The following is a 23,574-nucleotide window of genomic DNA, read 5'->3' as shown; positions in this document are numbered from 1 at the left end:
TCGAATTGAAATCCTTCGACTTCGAATATCGAAGTCGAAGGATTTAGCGCTAAACGTTCGTTCGTTCGATCGAAGGATTTTTCGTTCGATCGAGCGATTAAATCCTTCGAATCGAACGATTCGAAGGATTTAAATCCAACGATCGAAGGAAAATCCTTCGATCAAAAAAAGTTTAGCAAGCCTATGGGGACCTTCCCCATAGGCTAACATTGACTTCGGTAGGTTTTATCTGCCGAAGTAGGGGGTCGAAGTTTTTTTTAAAGGGAAAGTACTTCGACTATCGAATGGTCGAATAGTCGAACGATTTTTCGTTCGAATCGTTCGAATCGAAGTCGAAGGTCGTAGTCGAAGTAGCCCATTCGATGGTCGAAGTACCCTTCACTCGAGCTTAGTGAATCGGCCCCTAACTGTTATTGTGTATTCAATATGGAGAAATAACCTATTTTGTAGTTTTCGGGTTTTCATTATAATCCTATTTTCTGTTAAAGTGACACTGTCATAAGTAGTAGAAAGTGTGTCATTATTGCTAAAATATACGTTTCGTTTAAACCCTAAGTTACAAACCCCCCAAGCCCAACAATATTTCAAAGGGGCAGTTCACCTTAAAATTAACCTTTAGTATGTTATAGAATGAGCAATTCTTAGCAACTTTTTTATTGTTTCCAAATAAGTTTTCTTCCTCTAATCCTTCCCAGTTTTTAAATTGGGGTCACTGACCCTGGATGCCAAAAACAGCTTTAATTTTATTGTTATTTTTTAATACTTATAGTTCTATTGAGGCCTCTCCTATTATATTCTGAAGTCTCATTCACTGCTTGTTGCTAGGGTAATCTAAACCGTATCTTGGAATGGGGCAGCATAATAATACAATAGGCTTGAGTAATATTAACATATTTATACCCAACAGACAGACAGTGTTCATCAATGACAATGAAGGACTAGTCTTCCTTATTTAAAATGAGTTTATTTATTGGTGATGAGTGTACATAAGCAGGGGATAAGGGATAAAGGAGGTGTAAGTGTTTATCGAAAAGTGAACAATGAAGCAGAGGGTGGGGTAAAGGAGAGGCAGAGAGGATTAGGAAGAGTTGAGGCAGGAGGGCCCAACAGGAACTGGTAAAGAGGAAAAGAAGCATAAACAGAAAAGACTCAACCAAAGAGAGAAAAACTAAAATATTTGCATATGCACTGCAAGGGCACTGGCCACTGCATATGTATTGCTAGGATACAAAGGACACTGCAGGCCTTGCATTTGTCTAGTTGGAACTTTGAGAGCCCTGCATGTATACTGTTGGAACATCGAGAGCCTTGCATTTGTACAGTTAGAACACTGTGAGCCCTGCATTTGTACAGCTGGAACACTGAAAGCCTTGCATTTGTACAGTCGGAATACTGTGAGTCCGGCATTTGTACAGTTAGAACACTGAGAGCCCTGCCTTTGTACAGTTAGAACACTGAGAGCCCTGCATTTGTACAGCCAGAATACTGTGAACCCTGTATTTGTACAATTAGAACACTGTGAACCCTGCATTTGTACATTTGAAACACTGTGAACCCTGCATTTGTACATTTGAAACACTGTGAGCCCTGCATTTGTACAGCCAGAATACTGTGAACCCTGCATTTGTACAGTTAGAACACTGAGAGGCCTGCATTTGTACAGTCAGAATACTGTGAGTCCGGCATTTGCACAGTTGGAACACTGTGAGCCCTGCATTTGTACAGCTAGAACAGTGTAAACCCTGTATTTGTACAGGGGCATGGGATGCTATTGTCCCCAATGCAATGCAATACTGCTGTAGGGCAGCCATTAAGGCCCCGAGAGTCACACTGTAAGCAGCCTGAGATATAAGGAGGATGCTGGTCATTGCAAAGGGAGGCCCATAAGCAGCCCCAGACTGGCAACCTGTGGGTTCATGCAAATGCCAGAAGGGCTGCTGTAATATACCATCAACAGTCACTGTTGTGTGGGCTGGTGAGGGGGCTATTTGGGTCTCTGTGCAGTTGAAATGCCAAGGCCTACTTTGACTCCTAGTCAACTGTGCAAAACATTTTTCTACTATCCATTAAAGTCTATGGGCATTTTTTCTCTATGTAATGTGGCAAAATATTTAACTCATCCCTACTAAGGGCTCTTTATGGTGAGAGATAGGTCCCTAAATTGTTCTGCTATGGCACTGTGGACTAAAACAATATATATGAGAATGCTCAGGGTGATAGAGTTATCAACTGGGTCCACGGCAAAATGTTTACAATCCTCCACAACTTAAACTGCTTTCCTGTTTCTCAAAGATATATGGAAATCGCATATTTGGCAGTACCCCTAAGAAGCCCTCTAATCTGCTGGGACTATATCAACTATATAGTCTGCAAACTCAGTGTGATAAATGCACAATATGCATCATGTGGCTATGCCGTATCATACTGACACCTACTGAGATTCTGTCATGATTTTTATGGTGTTGTTTTTATTTCTAAATTACACTGTTTACACTCAAAAAATTCACTCTACAATACAAAATTTCATTCCTGAACCAGCAAGTGTATTTTTTAAGTTGTAATGTTGGTGTGTAGGTGCATCTCAGGTCATTTTGCCTGGTCATGTGCTTTCAGAAAGAGCCAGCACTTTAGGATGGAACTGCTTTCTGACAGGCTGTTGTTTCTCCTACTCAATGTAACTGAATGTGTTGCAGTGGGACCTGGATTTTACTATTGAGTGCTGTTCTTAGATCTACCAGGCAGCTGTTATCTTGTGTTAGGGAGCTTTTATCTGGTTACTTTCCCGTTGTTTTGTTGTTAGGCTGCTGGGGTGAAAAGAGAGGGATGATATCACTCCAACTTGCAGTACAGCAGAAAAGAGTGACTGAAGTTTAGCAGAGCTTAAGTCACATGCCTGGGGGCAGTTGGAAACGGAAAATATGTCTAGCCCCATGTCACATTTCAAAATGGAATATAAAAAAATCTGTTTGCTCTTTTGAGAAACAGATTTCAGTGCAGAATTTTTCTGAAGCAGCACTATTAACTGATGCGTTTTGGAAAAAACATTTTTCCCATGACAGTTTCTCTTTAAAGAACTATATCTGTAAGTAGGATCATATCTCAGAGTATTACATCAACATAGAAACAATATACAGTATGTTGCGTCCATGCATCTGTGGATTCTGGCAAATGAGGGGCTGCTGTAATTTCCAATATTGGGCCTAAGGGAGGCTGTTTAGGCTTCTGTGTACCTAAAATGCCAGAGCCCATTTTCCATCTCAAACCTGGACTCATGTCCCTGTCTAGAAACAGATCTGATGTATTCAAAGCTGTAGGATCCCCCTTCGCCACTCACCATCACCATGAAGAAGGATTACTGCACATAATATGGAGTTTCTATTTATCTAGTTTTGTGGGTACTTGCTCTGTGTTCTTCCGTGTCCCCTCTGTACTGTAAACTCTTATGGTTACTGCCTGAATCTATTTATTTCACAAGCACATACATGATTCTATCTAATGCAGGGCATTCTACAACCTGAGGAGATACAGCCCTTCCACCTCAGCCTTCTCACTCCTACCTCCTCTACCTAGTGGGGTTGTGAAGGCTTCTACATATTTAATTCAGGGAGCTCAGCTCTTAATGTTACTTATACTGCATATGTTGCCTGAGGAGAGCTACCTGATACAGGGTGGGACTAAGCTGATAGGACACCAGAGAAAAACCCAGCGGGCTCTGGCCCTTGTGGGTCCCACAAACCCAGAACTGCTCCTCAACCTTCTCTGCACCCTTACCTCCCCCATGCCCTGATTGTGGTCACAACAGGATAAAATAAGGTATGTGGAGGGGGTTTGTGGCTGGGGTGGGTTGCCCAGAGGTGGAAGGGGGTTACAGCTGGGTTGGAGGGCCCAGCGATAGAGAAGGATTGAGAAGGATTGAGAGCGGGAGTGTGTGGGGGCTCCTGAGGCGGCATCTCCAGACCCCGCAGTCCAACACTGGCCTATGGTTCTCAACACAAGCCAAAAACACCCCAACACACACAGATAGTCTCAGACACAAACACACAATTGCAGTCTCACATCTATCAGTGCGAGTCCCACTCACAAAGGCAGTAACACACATATCATGTATTCTTGCAAGAGTATTGCCTGTGGTTTAAGTTGGGTGAAGTTCATCCTGCAAACAACCCTGGTGCACAACATATATAGACTTGTGCCATGAGGTAGGGTGTGAGAAGGACACATGAGCACTTCTGTTATTTTTAGCATTTTCTTTTATTGAGTTTTGATCGATTGGCTTCAAGGAAGACTCCTTCTGCCTCTATCCATTCCTGCCCCCTCCATACATGTATTTATAAAATGCCAACTTTACTGCAGCTCTGTACATTAGAAAGGTATAGACATCAAGCATATCCATTATATAGTGAATAAAGTACCCCCTTTTGTAAAATATAGGGATATTATAAGTTACCGAGGAGTTTCATGACCATATAAAAACACGAGGCCGAAGGCCGAGTGTTTTTATACAGGTCATGGAACTCCGAGGTAACTTCTAATATCCTCATATTTTACAATTGGGGGTACTTTATTTATTATAATACACAAATTTCAATGAGTCATGTGACAGAAATGACATCAGAACTCACCGTTTATAACTGATGACATCAGAACTCACCGTTTATAAGGATATAATTTACAGGATATTCATGGCTTTTGTGTATTATATACAAATACTGACTACAGGCATAGAGGACCCTACTCATTACAATCTAAAGAGATATATAAAATATTTAATTCTAGATACATTTGCTAAGGAAACATGCTGTACTTTTAAAGCAATCAAAACAATCCCAATTGGAGGAGACATTGCTAAAATTTTTATTGCTAAACTGATCTGCCCACTATGCCGTTCAGTCTCTGATATTGACATTTGGGCAGAGAAGAAACAAGTCTTCTGGCATGAGATCTTTTATACCAGACTCACATTCCACCATCTTTACTCCACTGAGCAATGCTTCTTTGCCGCTTGTTGAATCCATCAATGTACCCTAAAAACTCAAATTAATATTTTGCTGACTCACTCTCATTTTTTGAACTCTTAAAGGAGCCACATATAAAGTGCATTTCCCATCAAATTACACACCTCCCAACTATCCTTATATATGTGGGACAGTAAGTTCAGGAAAGGATGGTCCATTTCCAGTGGTTGTGTGGGTTTTGCTTTAGTGTAACAGGTTGTCGCTGCCTGCCAATTTGGGTCAATTTCTTGTGTGTTACTATTTAGAAAAAAGTATTAATGTAGCAGACAACACGGCAAGAAGGGGAAGAAAAATGTATAATTTAATCCAGCAAATTCCATCTGTAACAGAAAAAGAAAGGGAAAACAGTATCAGTCCTGTGATCTCCAACATCCAACTACAGGGATGAATAAAAGAGTTAGGGGTTATTTATCAAAACCCGAAAATATCTAATTTATCTCTGAAATATACTTAGACCAAATCCGCACTGGTTACTTCCCCTTATTTATCCAAATTTTCCCGAAAATTTCCTGTTTGGGAAAAAACTCGAAAAAATCGTGAAATATTCAGATTGTACGAATTTTTCTGATTTTCCACCCGGAAACTCCGTTTTTTTTTTTGCCCAAAAGTTCACTTTTTGATAAATACACCTTTAAAAATCCCAAAGAAATTAATAGAGAGAGGTGGCATTTCACGCTAGCGGACTGTGGCGATCTCTAACTTCACACTTTGATAAATATACCCCATCGTTTGTGAAAGTGCCTTAAAGGGATACTGTCATGGGAAAAAAAAAATTTCAAATTGAATCGGTTAATAGTGCTGCTCCAGCAGAATTATTCGCTGAAATCCATTACTCAAAAGAGCAAACAGATTTTTTTTATATTTAATTTTGAAATCTGACATGGGGCTAGACATATTGTCAATTTCCCAGCTGCCCCAAGTCATGTGACTTGTGCTCTGATAAACTTCAATCACTCTTTACTGCTGTACTGCAAGTTGGAGTGATATCACCCCCTCCCTTTTCCCCCCAGCAGCCAAACAAAAGAACAATGGGAAGATAACCAGATAACAGCTCCCTAACACAAGATAACAGCTGCCTGGTAGATCTAAGAACAACACTCAATAGTAAAAACCCATGTCCCACTGAGACACATTCAGTTACATTGAGAAGGAAAAACAGCAGCCTGCCAGAAAGCATTTCTCTCCTAAAGTGCAGGCACAAGTCACATGACTGCGTGCAGCTGGGAAATTGACAAAATGTCTAGCCCATGTCAGATTTCAAAATTGAATATAAAAAAAATTGTTTGCTCTTTTGAGAAATGGATTTCAGTGCAGAATTCTGCTGGAGTAAAACTATTAACTGATGCGTTTTGAAAAAAAACATGTTTTCCGATGACAGGATCCCTTTAAATATAAGAAACTTGCCTAACTTCATTAAATATATGAAACTTGCTTCATTCACAGCACTAGGTGAAAATAACTGATTATTTTCATCAAAATTCTATTAAAAAATGTAATCGGATTTAATTGGATTGGGGACAAACATGAAAAAAATCTAACGAAAATCAAAATTGTACAATTTTTTCGGAGGTTTTTCCCCGAATAGCTCGATTTTTTGGGATTTTTTCCTAAAAAGTCCAAAATAGTTGGATTTTCAGGTTAATTCCAGCGCAGACCACAGACACTTCCAAATAGGAGAGAGACCTCTCCCATTAATTTATATACAACCTCGGTAGGTCTGAGATGCTGGATTTTCAGTTTTGCACTTTTTTCATCCCCAGGGTTTAATAAATCTTAAAAAATATCAAGTTTTTTTTCCACTAAAAATTCAGATTTTACAGTAAAAAAAACCAATTTTTTTTGAGTTTTTGGCATTTGGACTTTAATAAATAACTCCCTGAGATTGGTATCGTTGACATTGGAAGAAACATGAAACCTGCACTGATATCCTTTAATCTGAATCACAGTATTTTTCTATACATATTTTATTTATGTATTAAATGCAGTTCAGTGGTACTTACCAGAATCTTCCACATATTTACACATTTCTTGTACCTGAACAGATACATTTTTGTGCTCTGCAGGATTTTGTACCAAACAGAGGAATTCCATATTTTGGGGGATATCCATTAGTAAGAGGTGGATAGTGGTGCCATTAGTATAGTGCTGGTACCCAGAGCTCCCATTCCTGTACATCCAGATGTAGAATATCAGGGATACATTTGTTGGCACAGAGCAATGCAGAGTAACATTACACCAGGTCTTTTTGACTTTCTCCACTTGTATATGTAGATTTGGCTCAGGAACTGGTTCTGTTTAAAAAAAGGAATATCAATCCAATGGATTCTATAATGTAGTTTAAAAATAAAAGACGCAATTTCCAGCCCCAGACAAATACAAAAAAAACCCTCAGTAAGCATTCAATCAAATGAGATACAAAGCAGGATGATATATATTTCTATATTTCGATACCTATATTGGCTAACAATAAAAAAAATAGATTGCAAGCTTTCAGAGCACCAAGGCCCCTTCGTCAGGCAAAATACAAATGAAAGCTGGAAAGTCACAGAATATATACTGTTAGATCAGTGAAAGTTATTCATGGGCAATAAATTAGGAAGTTACAGATAGATAGAGATCAATTGTAGAGATAATACAATAAATTAGGGTGGGTTGTAAATAGTCCAGTCTGGATTCAGTCAGGTCACATACTGACTCTAAATTAAGGCCCTGTCTTAATGTGTTAAATAACTCCATACATTTGAATGGAGTTATCAAATAAAATATGACATTTTTAGCCACATTCATTTTTAGGGTTTAGTTCTCCTTTAAATAGTTTTATATGTCACATTGCATATTTAGATTTGTGTGTGCTTAATGAAATGCTTACAGATTTGTAATTGTTGTATGCACATGTATTTTATTTATAAAGTGCCACTTACAGTATGTACTCAGCACTGTACACTTTGTGCATCTCGTTTTAACGTTCAGTGGTTTATTACTGTTTGTTAATGACATTTTTGTTTGTTCTTATCTCTTCCCTTCTGATAGGGGACACAACCTCACCTTCCAGCAGTGGAGTAACTGTAAATGAATTTATAGTTAATAATTCATTTTATTTATTGTAGAATTATAGTTAATAATTCATGCTGCCATTGTTTTGTGTCAAGTTTGGATTGGTCCCAAGTTTATATTTAGAAATCCTGCCATTGAGCAAGGCAAGTGTGTTGTGCAATGAAAGAAACAGTTACAAGAACCAAAAACAGACTTCTTAATATGACTGTGTTTATTTGAATCACTTCTGTTCTTAGGACTGTACTAATATCATATTCATGTGTAGGGATGTGTAAAATAGCCACCCCTAGTATTATTTGCAGGCAGTTTCCCTAGTGTTATAGACACCTAACTGGTTCCTAAAAGTTGGGAGGGGTACTGTTTGCTCTTCCTGCTCTAAGCTATGCCCCTTGCTGTTTCTCACAGTGACCAGCAGATGGCATTGTGCTAGGATATAAAAGGCTCTGAAGCCATGCTTTCAGTGTCCATTTTGTGCTGGCTCTGACCTGAACAGGCAGGTAGAGCTCTGTGGAACCTAGACAGGTAAGGTCTAGTCAGGATAGGCTACTCACCCTTATAGACAGACAGGTTATTTAGCTGAGCAGCTCAAGGCTCCGACGAGGAGTGTCAGAGGGATTAAGATCCCGGGTACTAATAGCCCAGAAGTAGGGACTATGTGTATAGGAACAGGGTAGATAGATTCCCCTCAGGTTCCACTTAGGGAAAAGGCTGAAAGCTGGGTGTACCTTTATTGCTGCTGAGCTTGTCCTCTTGCCTGTGGGGACTAATACTGACCAAATGGTGCTGTGAGTATTGCCTATCCAATGTTAATGCGAACTCCTGTTTGCTTTATTGTATACTCCACTGAGGATTGTGTATGTTCAATAAATATGTTCATGGTTAAGTTATAAGAACCACTGGTACCCATTTTATTATACCCTGTACCCAGTTACAGTTGCACTACACCCTGCCTCCATACCGTTGCGAGGGCTTACTCCCTAAGATTTTGGTCTCATCCGAAGCACATTTATTGGGAGTGGAGCTCAATAGTAGTGTACAGAACACACAATTTACTATAGTGCTACACATGTCATAATAGGGACCCATTCAGACCTGCTTAAAGTGGACCAGATCAATGGACCAGTACACTCCTCACCCATTAAAAGTTTTAAACCTGTTCAATAGATTTTCATATATGTCTCCTGCCATATTCCAAATAATAAGCAATGAGCAAATCAATTATTCATGATATCTATGGTAATAGATAAAACCTGTATGTCTCCTGCCATATTCCAATAATGAGCAATGAGCAACTGAATTATTTCACGGAATTCATGTAGAATTTATTCGCCGGTGGCGAGACGCAGAAATTCGCAGTGAATTGACACCTGGCGAATAAATTTGCCCATCACTACTTCCGAGTTCCATGGCCCAATGAATATTTCAGTATTCTCATTAATTCTGTTTCTTTTGTAGCATAAAATCTTTGAAAATAATCAACCGTCAAACGCATATTTCAATAAACAGCTCATTGATTGGGATATTTTAAATGAAGAAGAAAAATGATGATATGAACAAAATGAAGATCCCCTGGTTAAACTTCAAGCAACCCCGAAAGCAGCGGAGAAACAGTCCTATGAAGTAAGTCAATGTATTAAACAGGGCTTCATCTTAGAATTACCTTGTAAGGGCAAATTTACTTAAGGTCGAATATCGAGGGTTAATTAACCCTCGATATTCGACTGTCGAAGTTAAATCCTTCGACTTCGAATATCGAAGTCGAAGGATTTAGCACTATTCATTCGATCGAACGCTCGAAAAATCGATTCAAAGGATTTTAATCCATCGATCGAATGATTTTTGCTCGACCAAAAAAAGCTACCAAAGCCTATGGGGACCTTTCCCATAGCCTAACATTGAGGTTCGGTAGGTTTTAGGTGGCGAAGTAGGGGGTCGAAGTTTTTTTTTAAAGAGACAGTACTTCAATTATCGAATGGTCGAATAGTCGAACGATTTTTAGTTCGAATCGTTCGATTCGAAAGTGGAAGTAGCCCATTCGATAGTTGAAGTAGCCAAAAAAAACATTCGAAATTCAAAGTTTTTTTCCCTCTATTCCTTCACTCGAGCTAAGTAAATGGGCCCCGTAATCTGATATATAAAGTGTAGACTATCTGCATTCTCATGATGGTTAACTAGCCCTACATTTGTTATTTAAACTGTCCTTGTTTAGGGCAATAACGTTATAGGAAGTAACTAATTAATAGAGTATGTGATGAGAAACACACATCGTTGGTATTCTTTATAATTTCCACTACTTATAATAGATTTCTACTCCCCTATATAGATCCCTGTATATAACAATGAGTCTTTGTCATCTCTGATACCTATATAAGTAAGTGCCTGCTTTTTAACTGACTTTTTCCTTTTGAAGGACCTGCTGAGAGAGATTTCTACTAATTTAGTAAATTGGAAGTAAGGCTGGTGAGACTGCAAGAATCTATATTCTATATATCTATATCAACTATATTCTGAAAATGTCAGTAAGAATCAAGAAGAGAAACAGAACAATAGAGACAGTATAGTAAGTTAGTTTGGCCCATGATATGAATAAAATAATAAAATCTCCTTTATCTTATATTCCCTCCTAGCAGATACGGGTGTAAAGTTTAAGAGAAGGTTTTTCTAAAATTGTAGGCACAAAATAAGCTTAATCTGCCTTTGCATCTGCTAAAAATAATATTCCCTGTTCAACCTCAACATGTCATATCATAATATGTTATTAAAATTTTAAACTCAAAAAAATATTCTTAGCATTAATTAATTGTTCTCCTTTGTATGGGATGTTCTGCTAACTTTATGTCTGTTTTATTTCACTCAGGTTACAATTATAAATATCCAACGCCAGATTTTCAAATTTCTGGTCTAGGATCTTATTGGGACATAACACAAAACAAAAAATCCAAGCAGACCAAAAAGTAACGCTTTGGCTTCTATATACGGAAATGCTTCTACCGTTAAAACTGAAAAAGAAAAAGAAACGAGTTGACTCTAGATGAGACATCAGATGAAAGCGTGGAAAAAGATGAGTCCATTATTGTACCAACAAAAGAAAAGAAGAAATGTGGCCATAACTTCCTTATTTGCTGCAAGAGGAGTAAAACCCTTGATTCTGAGGACAGAGAAGCTGGCAGGGGCAAAAACAAACGCCTAGGGGCTAAAAATTGGAAAACAATTCTACTGCTATAAACAAGCAAAGAAATGTAGAAAAGGAAGATACAAAAAATGGTTATGGCTGTAATAAAGCATCAGGTGAGAAATAGGAACTTTGGATGAAATAATATGATGAGACTTCATCGTATGAATCTATAGAAAGTGATGAGTCTATATAAGTACTAGCTAGAGAAAAAAAGAAGCACTGTTGCTTTAAAATTCTTCATTGTAAGAAAAAAATGAAGGGTACAGTACATAAAAAGGCAAAATCTAAGAAAGCCACAAAAAAAAGCCTAAATTATAAATTTGGCATGGATGTTCTACCAAAACTCGACAAAAGAGGGCAAGGAAAAAGAAGAGAAAATTAAGAGTAAAATCTCCAAATTGTCTGTGCTTGTGCTTATCTGTTGATAAAGATGAAGCACAACCTTGAGTTGAGTTGGGGTAGAATGTTGGCCAAGACGTCTGGAATCCAGACTGGATTCAGATCAGACATTAGCCAGAGATTCCATGATGCACAGGAGGTGGTGTGCACCTCTTGGTCTGCAGTAGTGATGGGCGAATTTATTCGCCAGGCACGAATTCGCGGCGAATTTCGACGCGGCAGGCGAATAAATTCGCGAAACGCCCGCAAAAATTCGTCGAAAAAATTTGCCGGCGTCAAAAACGGGCGCCGGCGTCAAAAACGGGCGCCGGCGTCAAAAACGAGACGTTTCGGGAATTCGGCGCAAATTCGCCCATCACTAGTATGCAGGCTATGGTGGATGAACAGAGCACTGTTAGTAGCTTTTCAATAACATTTATTATATATCAACCCCAATATTTATTTTATGACTCCTGATGTGTTGTCTTTTATTGTAGATCTTTATTTTCTGTATCCATCACATTCAGCAAAATTCCTACAGGTTTTGTTCTTTTAAAGGAACTTCTTTAAAGTCTAGCTTGTTTTTCTCTTGTTTTAATTGGTCCTTGCACATGATCTGCTCATGTTAATGTGCAGATAGATATCTCATTTGGCTACACAGGCCAGTTTGGGCCCATTCTATCCTATATCCCCAGGTCAATCATCATATCACATAGTGACCCTGAGCAGCACATCACCTAGTTCTTATGTCAGTCCTAGTAAGGTTGAGCCATATATCTATTGCCTTATTTATTATATTAAAGTTCAACTGATTTAGAGTAGTGATTTTGCTGTAGGGCCCACCAATCAAATCTCTGCCCTGTCCCCACTGGTACCTTAAAGTAGCCCTGCAAAGTCCATGTGTCTGTCATGTTTATAAGATGTCATCAAGGTGTTATCGTCTAGTAGCTAAGGAAAAACTACCTGTCATCATTGTAGTAGGATAACAACTAGTGATGGGCGAATTTGCGCCATTTCGCTTCGCTGAAAAATTAGCGAAATTCGCGAAACGGCGAAAAATTCGTGAAACTGCGCCAGTTTTTTACGCCGGCGCCCTTTTTTGGCGCCGGCGTCCGTTTTTTTTTATGGAAAAAAAATTTGACGCCGGCGATTTTTTGCCGCAAATTTTCGCGGGCGTTTCACGAATTTATTCGCTGGCGGTGAAACGCGCAAATTCGCCGCAAATTCGCGCCTGGCGAATAAGTTCGCCCATCACTAATAACAACTTTATAATGCATATATTGTAAGCTCATCTTGGCAGGGACTGGTGTCAATTATAAGCAATCTTGTGTTGTGTAATACTTAATGACTATTTTTCAATTAGTGTAGATGCATAGTGTGTGGCTGCACCAAAACGCGGTAACATGGCAGCTCTGCACGGCTTGAAACGTGTGTTGCTGTGATGCCCTAAAGCTCTAATAAAGGCTTTTTAATAAGAAGAACATTGTGTGGTCCTGTTCCAAATGTTGTGATTTTAGTGGAAAGTGGCTGCTGAAGAACGTGCACCCCCCCTCATATAGAACAACCATCATCGTGCTGACTGCTAGAGCTCTGCATATATAAACACAAATATGCAGACTAATGAGGATATCCTATATAATAAAATCCAAGTGTCTCTGCGTCCAGTCCGTCCCTGTGTCCGTGGAAATGCGCTACTGCGCATGTGCACCACGGACCGTGTAGTGGTGACGTCAGTCTCGCGTGATGAGATGTAGCGTCGGGATTGTCTGTAAGACAGCAGGAGGAAGCTTGCAGTTAGCAGCTTTACGCAAGGTGTAAGTACAGATCCAGGACGTGATATCAAAAGCGGGAATGGAATGGAATAGAGTGTGAAGTTTGAGCAACACCCAGCCTATCAAATCCCCATACTGCTTTATCGGGTCGAAAACGGTGATAGAACTTACCTTACAGACAGCTGTGTGCGGCAAAGAAGATGCTGCCACCATAGCAACAGCCAGGGTCGGACTGGGGGGCCCGGGGCCCACCGGGACTACTGTGCAGGGCCCCTTCCGACCCCCCCGCCCCCTACTGTGACGCGCCGAGTGTGTGCGTGAAGGCGCCTGGCGCATGCGCAGAAGGCGCTGCGCTGATGGCGCTGCGCGAAGAAAACTATTTTACAGACATCTTGAGAGGTGTCTGGCCCGGCGGTCTGGCAACAGCCTTCCCTCTCAGTCTGCAGCTCACTGAAATCCAAGTAAGTGCACCTCTACACCCCCCCTAAACACCCCAAACCTAGGGGCCCAGAGAGGAGTGCTCCCCCCCCTTCCCCCGATGGCGGCTCTGACCAGAAGGAAACCGGTGACACTTCAACTTTATTGTATAGGACCATGGGTGTCCACAGAAAATTTTCCAGGGTGGGGCAAGGAGGCATCTGTGGGCGGGCCTGTGAGATAGGTGGGTGTGTCACTGCCATCAAGGGGTGGAGCTATGCCACGGCGATCAGCCGATCGCCGGGTCAATCAAGGGAATCCTGCACAGTTTCCCTAATTTGACCCGGGCAACCCTTCAAAATACCGGTTGTCTGACAAGTGGCAACCCTAGTTCACACAAAGATGGCAAAGTGGCAAGTTCATGTATAAATACCCCCAGAACTCACAAACAGATGGCACAGGGGCAAGTTCATGTATAAATACCCCCAGAACTCACAAACAGATGGCACAGGGGCAAGTACATGTATAAATACCCCCAGAACTCACAAACAGATGGCACAGGGGCAAGTACATGTATAAATACCCCCAGAACTCACAAACAGATGGTACAGTGGTAAGTACATGTATAAATACCCCCAGAACTCACAAACAGATGGCACAGGGGCACGTACATGTATAAATACCCCCAGAACTCACAAACAGATGGCACAGGGGCACGTACATGTATAAATACCCCCAGAACTCACAAACAGATGGCACAGGGGCAAGTACATGCATAAATACCCCATGTAGCCACATGTTCTTTTTTACAATTCATTCTGCTGGGTACCTACATAATCTAGATGACAGTCCCAGACCCAACACCACAGTAATAAAAGCCACACAAACATGGGAGATAAAACAAACACTAGAAACCCACTGGTTACCAGGGACCCCCATACAAGTTAAAAAAAACAATTGGTGGTTAGGATAGGGGCCCCCCATAAAAGTTAAAAAAAAACTTCATTGGTGGACAGATAGAGACTGTAGAAAGAGAGGGACTCACAGAGAGAGTCAGAGTGCAGAGAGAAGCAGAGTGCAGTGAGACAGAGTGCAGAGAACAACAGAGTGCAGAGAGAGAAAAAGACAGAGTAGAGAGAGAGAGAGAGACAGTGCAGAGAGAGACAGAGTGCAGTGAAAGAGAGAGTGTAGTGAGAGAGGCAGAGTGCAGAGAGAGACAGAGACTCACAGAGAGAGACAGAGTGCAGTGAGAGAAAGAAAGAGTGCAGCGAGAGAGAGACAGACGGACAGAGAGAGAGAGGCAGAGAGAGAAACAAAGACTCAGAGAGAGAGAGGGGTAGAGAGAGACAGAGTGCAGGCTAAAGAGATTCCTGAGAAGCACAGTGACTGCTGGCTTCCCCTTCTTACCACATCAGTTCCTGTACTTCCGTCTTCGGCATCAGTGATGTCCACGCTCGTAAGGGGGGCTGGCTAATCCCCCTTTGAGCCTAAATCCTGCCTGGCCCAAAACTTTCTTCCTTGTTCCCCCTGATGGCAGGCAGGCAGGCCTGCACACAGCACAGCATGAGAACGGAGACGAGTGGAAGGGGCGGAGCCACAGTGGGAGCTGGGACGGAGGAGCGGTCCTAGAGCCCACAGTTTGAAATGAACATTATAGATCAGGAGCGGCCCACATTACAAAATGCCCGAATAAACAGATGGTCAGTCTGCTGGTCCCAGGGGGGGGCACTGACCCCTCTTGCCCCCCTCTGTGGACGCCCATGTATAGGACACCCCTCCTCTTCTGACCACCTCACCAGCAGCCCCATTAGTAGCTCCACCGCCGCCAGGCGCTAATTCATTCGCATTTCGCACATGGGAGCTCCTAACTAGCAGCTTGCTCATCTGCAGCCGGGCAACAAACAGTTAAACACAGGAACATACACACTCGCTACACTCCGAACATATACACACTGATAACATATACACACTTCTAACAAACACACACTCCAACAACTCTGTACAATCTATCACACCAAGGCTTACACACTCACTCACACAATCACTCACTCACCAGCAGCAGCAGCAGCACATACACACACTGTCTGTCTCTAACATCACACAAACAGACTTTCCTTCTGCTTTAATGAATTATTCTCTACAACTATTGACTGACAGAGATCTGTTACAGGCAGTTTCTGGGTAGAAATATGCTGACTATATAAAAGACTCCTGGCTAATCGTATGTTTCTACTACACAACATTAAAGGTGAAAATCAATGGGAATTTTTTTTTCCAAAGACTAATTGCTCCCAAAGGTGCCCTGAGACACCAACTCAGAGTGACATATGAAATAACCTTCCATAGCTTCCCCCATTTATCCTTCGGCATTCACTGCCTTGGGAGGAAATGTTTTCTAAATTAGGAAGATGTATGTAAGATTGTAACAAGGGCTATATAGTTCTAAATCCACTGTCAAAGCACTGACCTTGCTATCTGTTATAGGGATTTTCAAATGTAAATGTAGGAGCAATAGACAACACATTAAACATGGAGCATTTTCAGTCAATATAAAATACCAGTCCCTGTGTCCGTGGGATTGCGCTACTGCGCATGTGCCCCACGGACCGTCTCTCGCGCATTTACGCTAGCGAAGTAGATAGACGCACAACTTCGCACCCCTGTGGCGTGTTTTACCATTGTGGATGATAGTCTGAAAAACGTAAATACGTTACCGTTCGCCGACCTAGAACAATTCTGTTTTTATAAATGTTTGACTACATATGTTCTAGCGCCCGTTAATTTAACGGGCTTAATGTCTAGTATTCACAGAATAGCCTTTTTTTTTTTTTTAAAACGCATCCATTTTAAACGTTATATCCTGCTTTAATACTAAAATATAAATTGAATGTGGCCTCCCACCTATAAAGCAAAAATATACCAATATGATGATATTTTCTAAACCTTCCACAGCCATTCACACGTTTACATACCGTACACAGTGAGATGAAACACCAGCTTTTTAACAACTTTGTTAATGAGAGTAATATAAGCGGTGAAGCTGGTGCCGTCCTGTTTTCTCAGCTCTCGTATTCCCAGCGTTGTTCCACTGTCAGACACATCCAAACGGTCGATGAACTGATCATTATAGATCTCAAAGCCTCCATCTCTGTACTCAGCTAAGGCAAATGTTTCTCTATTGATCTTCACTTCCCACATGACTTTCTGTACAGGAAGACTGAGATGCACGTGGTTGGACAAGTAGACTGACTGGTTCAGGATTCCACTGACCTGGAGACCACCATCCTGTAATGCTGCAAAGGAATTCATAGGATTCCTAAATATCAGAGGGACCCTGCAATTACTACATAACCACAGAAAATTACAAACAGGGCACAATATGAAAACTGACCAGTAGTGAAAGTAAAAGTTCTTTATAAGAAGTAAGAAGTGAACAAAATGCAGAAATTAAACTTTTCATTTATAAGCAGTAAAGGGGAAAAAATCTAAGTATAAAGATTTTCCAAGTCATTTTTTCTAATATATATATATATATATATATAGTAATAGAATGCTGATGCACACCAGGATTTTTCTTTCAAAATTAACTTTCTTTATTTAATCGACGTTTCGGTCCACGTCTGGGACCTTTATCAAGACACATTTCAGTACAAGTGAACATGTTATATAGCCCATAAATTTTAGGGTTGGGAGTCTATGTCCTTCTCTTAAAAAGTGCTGTGGAAGGGGCTGGTCTGCTTCTCCTGTTTCAAATGCTTTTTTAATGGACGATCTATGATTTCCCATTCTTATACGTAGTGTGTTTTGAGTTTTACCCACGTATGTTAAACCACACGGGCATATTATAATATAAATTACATGGGTAGATGTACAAGTTATCCGATGTCTGATATTGATTGTTCTGCCCGAATGAGGATGTTTAAATGTGTCACCAGTCATCATAGATCTGACCTTTGCTTAGTAGGGAGGTTTCAGCCGGCGTGAGCGTGTGGTGAGACAGGTTGTAGATAGGGTTCATTTTGGGTACTTGGGAGGACGTCCACGGCCGCCTCTTGCCCCTCCTGGTGCGTTTCTTCCGCTTCTGTTGATGTTCCTGGTGCTCATTAGTATAGTTGCAGTGTCCATTGGTCCTCGATCGGTGGGCAGAGGGTCCTCGTGAAAATGGACTGACCGAGCGTTTCCCTCAGTATCACTTCCTATTGCGCGCTGGCTGCTCTGCGTTTCACTTGAGCCGGCTTCTGTGCGTTTCACTGACGTCACATCCTCTTCCCCAGAATCGCCGGAACTGTCGATAGTGCTGAGAGCTCTGCCACGCTGTTTCCTCCATTTTGGAACACCTCCACGCCAGCCTCCAGCACCCCCGCCGCCTCCAAGCCAGCGGTATACACGATGCTGCAAATAATCCTCCTCTACTTTGCGCAGTTTATCTCTTTTGAAATGAAGTAAGTCCATTCTGAAGTTCTCCACATTGCTTTTCAATTTTTGATGTAGTTCTGCAAATGTTGTATCATTTATTAGGGTTTGGTGTGCTGTTTCCAGCGACGCTAGCTCCTTTCTCACTTTAACTATTTCAGAGCCTACTTCTTCAATAACCAAAACCATAAGATCTAGTGAGCATCTGTTAAGTACTCCGATCCATTTTCTGCAGAAATCAGGATTTTGTCGTCCAATAGTGGGAACATTTTTGATCCGAAAGCCTCTTGGGATTTTTTTGGATCTAAAATAATCCGATAAAAACAATCCATGTAAATCCAGATCCACTTCGCGCTTCTTTAGATGTAACAATTTGTTATAAATATCTTTGGGGTTATCAACCACCGGTTCATCTGTTTGTGTATTATGCCATAATACTCTTTCAATTTCAGATTCAGTTATATGCCAAGTCTCTGCAAACTGAAGATTCTGGCCACTTTTCTCGACAAAATCATCCATGATTCAGGTCCAATGGTAAATACAGTCTCTAAAGAGTTATTTTTTTGTGGTGCTTTTAGCAAAAAAAATGTATATATATGAAGGCTTGAGCACACACTTCAAAAAAAGCTTTCACCTGGGTGCAAGACAGAACACGGCTTATATAGTAATAGAATTCTGATGCACACCAGGATTTTTCCCGCCTTTAAAGACTCCCTCTATCTATACCTGCGGTACATCGATGATGTGTTGATTATTTGGCAAGGAGAAAAGACAGATCTATTAAATATGGTAGAAAGTCTGAATAATTTGAATTCTACAGTCAAATTTACATTAACAGGTGATGAACAAAAAATCCAGTTTTTGGATGTTGAAATCTTTAAACAAAATAACAGGCTGGGTTACAAATTATACAGAAAAACCACAGATCGAAACACTTTGCTTTATTCTACAAGTTTTCACCCACCAAGCTCAAAAAAAGCTGTGCCTTTTTCACAGTTCCTGCTATACGCAATAACTCGGAAAGTGACACTTGTGAAAAGCAAATACAAGAAACATTTGATCGCTTTGCACAGAGAGGGTACAAACCACATGTACTAAACACGTCATTGAAAAAGGCACGTATACACATGACACAGCGAGAGGAAACAAAAACCACCCCTAATAAACAAAATCGCTTTATTGTAACATCGCAATATACCACTGGATCACCAAAAGTTAAGGACATTGTCGATAGTCAATGGCCAATTTTACAAAGTGATAAAAAGCTATACTGTTATGAACAGAAAAGAGATATTTTAAGTAAACTAAAAAAAGGTTGTTATAAATGTGCAGGTTGTACCACGTGCAGATCTATGATGACTGGTGACACATTTAAACATCCTCATTCGGGCAGAACAATCAATATCAGACATCGGATAACTTGTACATCTACCCATGTAATTTATATTATAATATGCCCGTGTGGTTTAACATACGTGGGTAAAACTCAAAACACACTACGTATAAGAATGGGAAATCATAGATCGTCCATTAAAAAAGCATTTGAAACAGGAGAAGCAGACCAGCCCCTTCCACAGCACTTTTTAAGAGAAGGACATAGACTCCCAACCCTAAAATTTATGGGCATAGATCTGGTCCCAGAGCCGAACAGAGGAGGTGACTGGGACCGTTTACTGTTACAGAAGGACTTTTGGATCAGAACACTTGACACTTTAGCTCCCCGCGGTCTTAATGAATACTGTTCCTTTGTACCTTTTTTAGAAACATAGACTGTCTAAGATCTTTGTTAGTACTGTAAAAGTTGATTATGCCGCTTTTTAGAAAATCCTCGACATTAACATTGTTTTAAATATTTACATATTTACATATTTATATATTTATATATTTTTAGATTTGAATATTTATACACTATAAGGGTTGTATCGTGTTGACTACTATGTATCACTATATAAATTGTAGCAATTTTTTTAACGCTATATATTGAAACAATGTATGTTTAATTCACAGGTCACGCCCACAAAAGGAATATAATACGTTAATTGAATAACGAGGGTACACATGGGTTGATGCATGTAATTGGAAAATGGGTGTGGTCTGGTGATGGGTCACAGATGGGTGAGTCTCTATATAACATGTTCACTTGTACTGAAATGTGTCTTGATAAAGGTCCCAGACGTGGACCGAAACGTCGATTAAATAAAGAAAGTAAATTTTGAAAGAAAAATCCTGGTGTGCATCAGGATTCTATTACTATATAAGTCGTTCTGTCTTGCACCCAGGTGAAAGCTTTTTTTGAAGTGTGTGCTCAAGCCTTCATATATATATATATATATATATATATATATATATATATATATATATATATATATATATATATATATATATATATATCCAGTTTCTAAACTCAGTTTATACTCTGTATTAGCACATATCCCTTAATTCACATTTTTCAACAGATTAAGTTGTAGGGGAACATCTCCCCATTCTCTACCAACAACTAGATTTGCAGAGTTGACATAACCCCTCTTTCTTATAATTCTATTTAATTTCCTGCTATAGCCTTAATTACGCTGCATTGTGCTTTTTAAAAGTTCAGTGGTTTGTTTGCTCTGATTCAACCAGAACTGGTAACCTTTCACTTTTCAAAAATTAAAACATTAATTTTTTTGCCAAGCTCCCCAAATGAGTGGGCCTTTGTTTATTTTGACTTCCCAAGTGGGCTCAACTAAACTGGGTTTATTTTGCTTTCGAGCCAATGTTTTTATCACACTGATGATCATTCTTCTAACGCACTCCTCATCTGACAGATTAAGAGGACCTGTCATCCAGACACACAAAGCTGTATAATAAAAGTCCTTTTCAAATTAAATATGAAATCCAAATTCTATTTTTTATTTAAGTATTCATAGCTGTTGTAAGCTCATTTAAACATCTCAGCTGTCAATCAAATATTGTCTGCCACTCCTCTATGCCTTAGGCAATTACTTTCACTTTCCATTCAGCACTTCCTAGATGTCACTGCTCTCCCCACATTCCCCCGTTCTCTTCACCATTTAATTGTGTAGCCAGGACATGGGAATGGACATCAGGTCGCCCATTCTGGTGCACAAACAAGATTCTGAGATGAGACAAGACTTGTCTTGTCTTAATAACAGTGTGGACACTTAATAACAGTGTCCACAAAATGGCTGCTGCCTGCTGGTTATAATTATGAATTCCCAGACTGATGGAAACAAGATTCAAATAATTTATATAGTGTCATTAAAGTTCATCTTGCTTGACTAATGTGATAAAATAGGATTTTGAATATTTTTTGGGGTGACGGCTCCCCTTTAAACCATATCTGGTCAAGCTTGATCAAGCATCAGTTAAGGAGGCCAAGCTTTTTTTAGGCAAAGACCTTTCCAGGTAAAACTGGACAAATGTAACATAGGTTAAGGTCTAGTCAGTCAACAAAGTCACCAAATGATCTTTGTATCTTTGTCCTTTTCAATGGAGCCAAACTAAATTTGGTTGATAATATCATTTGGAACATGTCTCAATGATTGGGTCATATTGGCACCCTTTCTGATTGCTTCCAATGTGATCTTTGTCCAATAGGATTTTAAAGCCAGATCAAATAATGTTTGGCCAAGCTAGATCAGGTATCAGTTGGGGGGGGGGCAAGGTTTTTAGACAAAGACCTTCCCAGGTAAATCTGGCCATACATGCTTAGATCAGATCTTTTGTCACCAAAAGGAAAGCTTTGACTGATTTAACTATGTGGAGCCAATCAAAGTTGGTAGATTATATCATCTAGAACTTGAACCAATAATTTGCCATAGTAGCCTTTTTGGATTCTGATTTTAAAACTTGATCAATTGATGTCTGGTGAAGGTGAAACAGATATTGGTTTGTTTGTATCAAAGTTGGGCCATTACAATCCCAATTAGCTCTGTACAGTCACCTTAATAGAGTCATAGTAAATTAGATTTACAGATAAATGGTCTGCCCTGTGTGTTATAGGGTTGCCACCTTTCTCCTGAAGGAAAGAAGGGTCGTGATGCCAGAGAGAGGCAATTTTAAGTGCTAGTGGTCTACAACATTCAGTAATAAAGCCTAGCCCTCAGGTAAACCAAGAGCTTTTAATTTTTCCCCAGTTTGGTCTTCATGTAAATAGTCAGCAATCACTAATTAACCATCTTGTTGAGCAGGTTGAACTAACATAATTATACATTTGTAGCTAGCTTTAGAGTCAGAATAACCTGCCAGATCAAGCTCTCATCCATACCAAATGGATATCAACTAGTCTTTGGGGTCACTCTCACAGGCATCAATCTATTTTGAAGAAAGGGTTTAGTGGGGGGCCCCTGGCACCTCAGCACATCCTGTAGCATTAATCAATGTTAATTATACAAAGAATGGGTTATAATGAGCACTGTAAATCTGTAAGATATTTTTAGTAAATGCATCAGAGATGTCCAACAGCTGGATGACTGCAGGGTGGACATATTCATTCTCATTCGAGGTCCTAATCTTACTCTACTGCCAATGGTTCCCACTCTTCTCTAACTGTAATATTGGCATATAAGTATTTTTATGAGAAATATAAAGAATTTACAATTTGCTATAGTAGAAATAAGTCATTAATATACTGACCGGAACCAAACAAGAGAAGCAGTAGAAGAAAGGAGATTGTGAGCTTCTCAGACCCATTTCTCTGCATCTTCTCTTCAGCTGAGCCCAAGGCTGAGTGAGGGTGGTGGGGCCAGGCAGGGAGGGTGAGCAGAGGGAGAGGAAGTGGCTGTCACCCTTAAAAGGACAGTGATCTCCATACTGGAAGCCCCTAAATACACTGTAAGCAAGTGGTTTCGTTTCTCAGCAGCAAATCTTAGAAACCAAACCACAGACTGGCTGAAGTAGAAGCTTAGTAGAGTGGCCTGTGTTCAAAAGCAATAAGTACTAAAAAGGAGCGATTATGGTCAAATGTACTCACAATAACAAACATAGTCATGCAAGGACACACTCATCACCTTTATACACCTTCACTCATGTAGAATAACAAACATATACCCTTATACCTTTATACTCAATCACACACTCACCAACTTTACACAATGCCACATAAACTCAGCTTTACACACATACTTAAATGTACATTTTCATAAATTCTATGAATAGCTTAGAATGCTTATTGCTTACACACACATAAATGCCAACTTATACGCTCCACCATTTAGTAACACATCTATAGACTTAGGGGTCGATTTATCAAGGGTTGAATTGGAAATTCGAATTTCAAGTTTATTAAAGTGTAATTCGATAAGGGAATAGTCCAAATTTGATTGGAGATTAAGGGGCAGATTTATCA

General features: G+C 40.1%; 1 protein-coding gene across 2 annotated transcripts; it reads right to left on the bottom strand.

Annotated features, from left to right (window-relative positions):
* Positions 1–4,636: 4,636 nt before the first annotated feature.
* On the bottom strand, positions 4,637–23,255 carry LOC108699377 (SLAM family member 9-like). Of its 2 annotated transcripts, XM_041573521.1 has the most exons (4): positions 22,863–23,255; positions 16,784–17,104; positions 7,016–7,306; positions 4,637–5,335 (listed from the first exon to the last, which is right to left on the bottom strand). In XM_041573521.1, the coding sequence occupies exons 1-4, from the start codon at positions 22,927–22,929 to the stop codon at positions 5,253–5,255; spliced, it is 762 nt and encodes a 253-aa protein (XP_041429455.1). In that variant the 5' UTR covers positions 22,930–23,255; the 3' UTR covers positions 4,637–5,252. The 2 variants fall into 2 exon arrangements, 1 of the variants encoding a protein (XP_041429455.1); XR_005963574.1 differs by lacking the exons at positions 16,784–17,104; positions 22,863–23,255 and adding an exon at positions 15,219–15,586.
* Between the last annotated feature and the right edge of the window lie 319 nt (positions 23,256–23,574).

The sequence above is a fragment of the Xenopus laevis genome, chromosome 8L, assembly GCF_017654675.1.
Source record: "Xenopus laevis strain J_2021 chromosome 8L, Xenopus_laevis_v10.1, whole genome shotgun sequence".
NCBI classification, from domain to species: Eukaryota; Metazoa; Chordata; class Amphibia; order Anura; family Pipidae; genus Xenopus; species Xenopus laevis.
This window is presented reverse-complemented; position numbering and strand designations above follow the sequence as displayed.

What these genes read in the sequence shown, in the direction of transcription:
- LOC108699377 (XM_041573521.1), bottom strand. Translation starts at nt 22,929, where the DNA reads ATGCAGAGAAATGGGTCTGAGAAGCTCACAATCTCCTTTCTTCTACTG. An exon ending in GCTTCTCTTGTTTGGTTCCG is followed by an intron (nt 17,105 to 22,862) that starts GTCAGTATATTA and finishes ATTCCTTTGCAG; the next exon opens with CATTACAGGATGGTGGTCTC. An exon ending in GTTTCATCTCACTGTGTACG is followed by an intron (nt 7,307 to 16,783) that starts GTATGTAAACGT and finishes TTTTTTAAACAG; the next exon opens with AACCAGTTCCTGAGCCAAAT.